This window comes from Aotus nancymaae, unplaced genomic scaffold (genome assembly GCF_030222135.1).
Source record: "Aotus nancymaae isolate 86718 unplaced genomic scaffold, 86718_ANA_hifiasm-v0.15.2.pri h1tg000016l, whole genome shotgun sequence".
Taxonomy (NCBI): domain Eukaryota; kingdom Metazoa; phylum Chordata; class Mammalia; order Primates; family Aotidae; genus Aotus; species Aotus nancymaae.
The window spans coordinates 74,279,729-74,288,477 of record NW_026988428.1 but is presented as its reverse complement, the minus strand read 5'-3'; the positions used below and the strand labels follow the sequence as shown (position 1 = coordinate 74,288,477).

The 8,749-nt window shown below is 37.8% G+C and overlaps 1 protein-coding gene across 1 annotated transcript; it reads right to left on the bottom strand.

Moving 5' to 3' along the window:
- Window positions 1–6,772: 6,772 nt before the first annotated feature.
- Window positions 6,773–8,298, bottom strand: LOC105707588 (small integral membrane protein 10-like protein 1). The gene has a single exon (XM_064377669.1). It carries the CDS (start codon window positions 8,191–8,193, stop codon window positions 7,987–7,989), a length of 207 nt encoding a protein of 68 aa, XP_064233739.1. The 5' UTR covers window positions 8,194–8,298; the 3' UTR covers window positions 6,773–7,986.
- Window positions 8,299–8,749: the final 451 nt, after the last annotated feature.

Sequence of the window (8,749 nt, the reverse complement as noted above, 5' to 3'; positions counted from 1 at the left end):
ACCCAATGCCTACTCCAAGCTGAAGTAGGTGGAATATTTTTATAACACTAAATGAAAGACATTAAGAACTAAAATATTTAAAGCATATAATCTCCTAACTATATATGTATGTGTGTGTGTGTGTATATATATATATATATATAAAACTTTTAAAGCAAAAATGCATTCTCTCATTAGGACTCCAGCTAGGAATTCAAGCCATCCTACCTTTGTAGGGTAAGTGCAAAATCAATTGAATTTATAAAAAGAAGCTGAACACTTATCCCTGTGTCCATAATGATGCTTATATTTTTACTTTATAGGATCAAAACCACACCTTGACACAGGGTCTCTGTGTGTGTGCTCATGTGTAATGATATACTTCTGTCCTATCATGAATACCCTATGCCACATCAGAGAAAACTAATACAACCAATTAACTCCCTAAGGATAAGAACATAGAGGAAATTTATAAGAGAATGTCACATATTTGCATAAATTTTAGAGATGTTTGTATTTGTGTATAGTTCTAGGTTGACTTTTAAAATAAAATAACTTAAAGTAACTAAAAATGTATATAATACATAATCTTAAGACCAGCAAGTGGTAAAATTATGCTTGCTAATGATATTACAATTTTGAATACAATAGTCTATAAATGGTAAGCTGTAGAGACTATAATCGAAAAGATATTTAAAAACTATCAATAATACATCTTTATTAGGTTTTACAATTGCCATACTTTTTCAATGATAGAAGCAACCAGAAAAGTAACTGTAGAAATTAAATGTTGAAAATATATCAATTGTAAGTATGTTTACAATGATGGAGTAGTAGATGCTAGGAAAAATGTAAGAACCATAAGTCTTTGTAAAATGTGCTCTTACTCCAGGAAACTGTACTGTGTGGTGCTCTGATGTACTGATGATGGTGATGATGATGATACATGTATGTCCAGGCCTATACAGACATTTAGGTTTATAAAACTTCATTCATTGTTAGATATTGTATAATACATTTTGTAATGATTATCATGGACATTATCCTGCTGTAGAAAGGGCAACATTAAAATCACACTGGCTATAATTAGGTTCAGATAGTGAAGATAATTTGGTTTAGAATTACTCCTTTCAGTAAACAAGTTAAAGATTACTTTGTATTAATTAGAAGATGCTAAGAATATAAATACTAAACTTTTTTCTTTCTTTCTTTCTTTTTTTTTTGAGACAGTTTCACACTTGTTGCCCAGGCTGGAGTGCAATGGCATGATCTTGGCTCACCGCAATTTCTGCCTCCAGGGTTCAAGCGATCCTCCCGCCTAATCCTCTTGAGTAGCTGGAATTACAGGCATGTGCCACCATGCTTGGCTAATTTTGTGTTTTTAGTAGAGATGGGGTTTCACCCTGTTGGTCACGCTGGTCTCGAACTCCCGATCTCAGGCGATCCACCTGCCTCAGCCTCCCAAAGTGCTGGGATTAGAGGTGTGAGCCACCATGCCCAGCCCGGAAAATGACTATTAAATGCTGGGAGACAGTCTGGGACTGTGACTACTGCTGTGTTGCATTCTCCATATTACAATGGCATTTTGAGATTAAGCTCTGCACCATCATTTCCATAATAAAAGCCTGCGTGGGAGATGCAAGCCACGATCCAAGAAAACCATGACTTTTTGATCTGAAGCTAGTTTCAGGCGATTTGGAGAGAACTGTATCCTGGGAACAAATAATTGGGAAAAGAAAATGGTTGTCATTTTTTTTTTTTTTTTTTTGCCAACTGTTTCCCCAATACTTTTTATAGTGTTGAAGTCATGAAAGGTTTTTTTTTTTCTCCAGTTTGGTCATATCTTGATTTATAGAAAAGTTGCCAATAACCTGAATAACCTGTTTCTAACGCCAAAAACAGCTTATACCTGAGCCCTCCCTTAGGTCTAGAACTTAAGATGAGAAGATATTTTAGGATGTGCAAGCCACGTTGTCTTAAGCTTTACTGACAGAAAACATCCCAGTGAAATATGCGTGGATCAGTACATATTTCAGAGGATGCGATAGTCTCTGTTGAATCTCTGATGGTTCACATGGTTTGCTGCTGCTCTTAATCTCACATCCTTTGAGCCAAGGGTTTCCTTAATTAAAATACAAGAAACAAGAAGGCTATCTGCAAAACCCATACTTGCAGTCTACTCATCTGTAACATTGCTTAATGCTATGTGCAATGACCTAGACCCTGAGCTAGATTATTGCCAAGAATAAATCTTCATTTAGAAAACTGATCAGATGGTTGGTTTGATCAAGTCAGAAAAAAGTTAGGCAATTTTTGGGGGGAAGGTTATTTGTAGAAGAAATCTCAGGTGATAGACAAACTATTTTCAATTTTAGCTATTTTGAGGGGCACCAATATAGATGCAGCTTAAGACGACAAAGGCATTATCCTGACTTGTATATTGCCACCCCTATTCCTTAGCCCCATGTTTAATAAATAAATCAGTTCTGGAAATAATTTAGTTTTACTTTTATATAGATATAACCTGGCTCCTGAACTTTGAAGCTTCTATTATTTTCCTTTTTGACTTCAGTTTGCAATACTTGCACAGTTTTCAAAACCCAATTAAAAAGTGAAAATGATCTCTTGAACAACAGGTATTTTTTTTTCGTATCTTTGGCTTTTTGTTTTTTGAGACAGGGTCTTGCTCTGCTGCCCTGGCTGGAGTGCAGTGGCATGCTCACAGCTCACTGGTTTTTTTTTTTTTTTAATCTGTTGAACATATCTGTAATTCTCTGCCAATGATCTTCAAGCTGAGACATTCTAGTTACAGTATTTCATTTTCTGGCTGTTTTTCTCCCTCTTTTTGGTTGATGAAAAGTTATACCCAACTTCCCTCACTAATAATATGAATGACCTCCATTTCTCTTTATTGTTTATTGATGCATTCCACTATTTTACAGTAGTTAAGTTGATATGCTTCGTGTTGAAAGCCATGAAGATGATCAAGATTTTGAAATGTTCATTGCAGATCCCTAATCAGGATAGAAACTGGCAGGGATGTCCTGCAATTAAGCTAAGACTTCCATAGTTTCTTCTTTTCATTTGTAGTAGGCTCTTGGGAATGTCCTTGGGCCTTTTAGTTGTGATTGCTGAAATTTATATTCGTGGGGAATAGGGGTGGGGGAGGTTTACTTAAAATTTGAAAAGATTCATCACCTGACGTGGTGGTAATCCTGCTGAGCAAATTCTATTGTTTTAGTTTGTTCAGGCTGTTATATATATATATACCATAAAATGGTATGTTTTCTTATAAACAGCAAAAATGTATTTCTTACAGTTCTAGAGGCTGGAAAGTCCAAGATCCAGGCATTCACAAATTTGCTTTCTGGTGAGGGCTCATTTCCTTGTTCATAGATGGCTTTTCCCTATAACCTCACATGGCAAAACAGGTAAGGGAATTATTTTGGGATCTCCCTTAGAAGTGCACTAGTCCCATTCATGAGGGCTCCATATTTATGACCTGATCACCTCCCAAAGGCCCCATCTCCTATGATCATCACTTTGGATTTAGAATGCCAATATATGAATTTATCTGGGACAGATTCAGACCATAGCACAAGTGTTAAAACTGCAAGAAGAATCCCACACTCAAGGTAACCCAAGTAATTGACTAATATGAATCAATCCAACCCAATTGTTGGGAATTCTCACAGTTCTTGCAGAGGTTCTTTCCTTGGTCTATTTTCTTGGAACTTCCTAATTCTAGTCTCTAACTACTTTCCGTGCTCAAACTTCCAAGTATTAAGATATTCCTCAACTTTCATCCTACCCCTTTATACTTCTGCATGTAGGCTTTATTTTCTTCTTGATTCTATCAAAGCTGTTGATGCCCTGCCAGAAAGATCTCCCATTAAAAGCCAACTACAAGACTTTCTAACAGAAAATTTACTTAGGGATCATCAGGACAGGAATAGACATGGCTTCAAAATTCAAGATTGTCTGAAATCTACTCTGGGTAGGAAAAGAAAGTGCTTCCCTTCCATTCTGGGGACAATGTCCTTTCCTCTATCTTCCTTTGCTCCTGTATCCCTCAGTCTCACCACCCTCTAATAAAATAAGCCAGTAAGCCAGACATGGTGGCTCACACCTGTAATCCCAGCACTTTGGGAGGCCAAGGTAGGTGCATCACCTGAGGTCAGGAGTTCAAGACCAGCCTTACCAACATGGTGAAGCCCTTTCCCTACTAAAAAATACAAAAATTAGCTGGGTGCAGTGGCAGGTGCCTGTAACGCCAGCTACTTGGGAGGCTGAGGCAGGAGAATCACTTGAACCTGGGAGGGGGAGGTTGCAGTGAGCCGAGATTATGCCATTGCACTCCAGTCTGGGAGACAGAGCAAAACTCTGTCTCAAAAATAAGTAAAATAAAATAAAATAACCCAATAGATTAAAGGCTGAAGAGTATAAAATACTTGAACTTACATATCAAATCATGTTAAATATTTATATTTTAGTATGAAAGGCCCTCAATAGTTATGTTAAAAAAAATCACTATTTCCCAGATAATATTTCTGTCCAGAAATTTGAGAAACAGAATTATATGTAATTACCTACATATTTAAGGAAATTGAACTCCTTATGAAATACATATTTAGGGATTACTGGAGATTCATTTGAGGTCTGGCTGGTTACCATGACCTTAGGAAGTTACTTATCTTCTCTCTAAATTCCAGTTTGCTTCTCTGGAAAATGATAAAAATGTTTTTCTCACAGGGTATATGTGAGAATTATGGAGCTCATGTGTATAAATAATTTTTCATAGTTCCTGGAATTAAAAACTCAATATATTTTTAAAATGATGCTGACAGTAATGATATGCTGTTTGTCAAGTCATCACATGTATTTTTACCCAGAGCTTAAAAAAAAAAATTTTCCCCATCCTTTAGGTTACATGTTGCTATGTTCACTATTTTCCTTTTGTAGTTAAAATAAGCTGTAACACATCTTTTCCCAGTATTTTTTTTTTGTGCCAGCTAAATTTCTTAAGTTTTATCTTTATTGATAATAATTATACTACCTACCTCTCTGCTTCTTCATGCTTGAGGGATCTCTGGATCTATCAATGTGTACGATGGTCTGAAAAAGTCCAATTTATGGGCAATAAAGGGAATGATCTTATTATCAGGAACAAATATATCTGTTTCCTTTATTGATTGCTGACTGTGTAGAGCATACCAAACAAATGGCCATTCATCTATCCATTCAAAAATATTTATTAGCTATTTTGCACTGGGCAATGCTCTAGGCTTGGGGATAGAGCAGTGAACAAACACAATCCTTGGCCTAATGGATATTACCTGTAAGTATGCCAGGAAGAATAAACTCACTTGTGAATTATAACAATAAGTGGTTTATTCATGTCAAAAATCTTGTTTTGCCCCCTGGAAATTTCATTGAATTGCATCATGTAGGAGGCAAAGTATACCTCAAGAACTAAGAGCAATTATGAATAAATGATAAACCAAATGATAAACCATATTTACTTCCCAATATATAATATATAAACATATATATTAGGAAGTAGTAACTGTATACATATATAGTAAGTACTAACTGTATACATATAGTTACTACTTACATTTATATGTATGTGTAATATATGTGTATATATATGTACACACACACACACACACACACACATACTGTTACTGTTACTACAGAGTATGAAATGGAATAGGATATATTGTCTTCCCTTACAGAGCTCCCAATTCTGTTGGAGGATATAATAAATATAAAGTCGGTTTCTTCAGTTTAACAGAAGACTGATGTGAGGAAAAAGTTGTAGGAATACAACTTTTTGTTGTATACAAATATATGTTCATGTAGCCACCCAAATGGAGCATCCTACTCTATCACCATTTCAGGATTAAGAGTGGACAGTCTTTTGTGTTACAAATTGGGACACTAGTGCCTCTGGGGAACAGTGATGTCCACTATTTTAAATCCCTTGGTATTCCTATTTCATTGATTAAACTACACTTCTGATATTTTAGACTAAAATATTTTGGCTTATCAGAGTCTAGGAAACCTGTCTTGGGTAAATAAAACAAAATAGGTAAGTGATGCACAACTAGGGAAAAATAAGGCAAACTATGAAAATGGCCTTACGGATTAAAAGAAGTGAGCTCCTATGTGGTCAGTGCAAACCAGGAAAAATTTAACGGAAAAAGTGCCATGTAAGCTTAGCTTTAAAATACGGAGTATCTTCAGGCAGAAAAGGGTAGAAAAGGCATATAGGAGAATGTGCCCAAATGGAGTTTGGCTGGAGAAAAGGAATAAAGCCTAGAAAGAACAATTACCCAAGGCCAGACATGGTGTTGGAGGGTGCAATATGCTTATTATTTAAAGTGATAGATCACTGTTTGCTGGACACAGTGAGTGGAATACAGAACACTGCAACTAGTTTAAAACTTTACCTCTCTTGGTGGTTTCTTATTTAGTTTTTTTTTTGTTTTTTTTTTTTTCTGAAAAAACATGTGTATACTACTTTTTCTGCACAGACCTTGATTTAAAACTTTACCACTCTTAGTGGTTTCTTATTATAGTTTTCTTATCTGAAAAAAAGTGTGTAGACTACTTTTTCTGCAGTTTTCTGTATTAGATCTTGATTGGCTCACCACCATTACACACACACCTCTCTTCTCTCTCATCCTCCCAGTGTTATAGAATCATTAATTGTAAAATCAGTATTCAGTATTTATGTAACTATGACTGACTTTACATGACTATTATTGTTCACAGTTGAGGTATGAAGTGTAGTTTTTGGATTTTCATTTTTCCCAGGGTTCAAAATTACATGTTTTGTTTTCTTAATTTTGAAAAATACGCAATTACTAATTTATCCCCCCACTCTCTGGAAAATGAAAGCTCTCTAGGCTGTATTCAAATACACTAGGTACTCAAATTATTTATTTTTTTAAATATTTTACCTGAGGTCTCCATCTTTAGGCATTTCCTGTTGACTTCATACTGTTTTCTCCTACCACTCTCCCTCTTTAATATACATATATTACTATTTTAGAAATTTTATGGCTACCTTGTAAGTAATAAAGATGTCTTTCCCCATTCAACAACAGACCGTATCCTTCAATTTCCCACTTTATAAGGACATTACTACAATTCCATTATCTCTCCCGCCCTTCTTCAACATTCCCACTTGTATTTCCATCTGTATTTTTAAAACATGATGGATAACATTTGCATTCCACTTTGTAACCATAATTAGATACACCCTTAAACAATAAAAACCATAAACAGCATTTGCATTTTACTGTTATTTAAATGTTATTCACTGAATAGCCAAGCTTTGTGCTACTATGGGATTTCCTTTTCTGAGGCTCCAAGTCTTGATCTCCGTCCTGCCACAAGAGCATTGAAATAGAGCCCATTTTCTTACACTCTCCCCATTAGTTCAAAAGCTTGCAGCATTTTACGTCTGGTACTTGGAGGATGTTTTTCTTGCACAGTTTTGCTTTTTTTCACTGAAAGTTTCTGATTATTATTGTTTTCTTTTGCGGGATGAAGAAATATGTGCCTACTATATCACAGTCTTAATACCTTCAGCTTCGTATTTCAAATCTTGCTTACAATCCAATCCAATATTCCCGGTTTACTGATTTTCTTTTTCCTGAAAATTTTACTCTTTTGTTTGGAAATAATGCACCCTCTGTGCTTTGTCTCGTCCTGAAATTCGTCAGGTGTTTAAGGATGCACGCTTTCTTAGATCTTTTCGAGGGTCTTAACTGCAGTTCTCTGTTTCCGGAATCGCGTATTTTCTCTTTCTAGGAACTGAAGGCTCCCAGAGCCCTCCGGAGGAGCTCCGCTACCAGCGAAGAGCGCAGCTGCGAAGAGCGCCTGAGCACCCTCGCGAGACTGTGGGGCTCGCTATCCGCTGCTCCGCCGCGCCGCAAAGGACCCTAGGAGTCGGCCATCTTGCTGGCCCCGGAGGCCGTTAGCTTAGTCACGGGTCTAAATGTGTACCTGCAAGCGTATGTTGAGAATCACCGAGCCCGCGACGTAGAAGTACGGAAAGTTCATGCGCAGCTGCCAGGCCAGCTCGAAGAAGGCGAGGAGGGTGCGGGAGAGCCCCTTGCAGAAGACGCCATACGAGGTGGGGGCCGCGGCGGGGCTTGAGGCCCTGACGGCCAAGGAAGACGGAGCCGCCTCGGGGGCCATGGGCCAGGTGTCGCCTCCCGCCCAGCGTCTGTACCGAGGGTTGCCGCAGGGCCTACGGACCCCCTAGCTACGGCCGGGACCGGCGGGACGGTGGGCAAAGCGGCCCCCGGGCTCCCAACCAAGCTTGTCGTTGCCGCCGCTCCGTCCAGTGCGGGGCGCCGGCTCCAGGCGCCGGTGGCGCTCCGCCTCTTCCTGTCTGCTTCTCACAGTGGCATTTACCATTTAGCGCTCAACTCGTGGTAGATCTGGAATAAGGTGTGTTATATAACATGTACGAACAGCCATGCAGATATGACCACTTTAAAATGAAAAAAACTAAGCTAGATGTAACAAGTTCTAGGGCACAAAGTTTGTAACGGCCAAAGCTAAATTAAAACTTCAGTTTGTCTGCTGTGTTACATGGGATGTTAGCCAGGAATCTTACCCTTTTGATTTCATAACATTGACTCTAATATTAGGTCAAGATGATTCTAAGCCAGTAAAAGCACAAGGTCTCTGTAGTCATAATATACCACAAACATAAAGGATCACAAACTTTTTCTTTGGATTTTTCTAT

Coding starts and splice junctions, on each gene's coding strand:
- LOC105707588 (XM_064377669.1), bottom strand. CDS start 8,193: ATGGCCCCCGAGGCGGCTCCGTCTTCCTTGGCCGTCAGGGCCTCAAGC.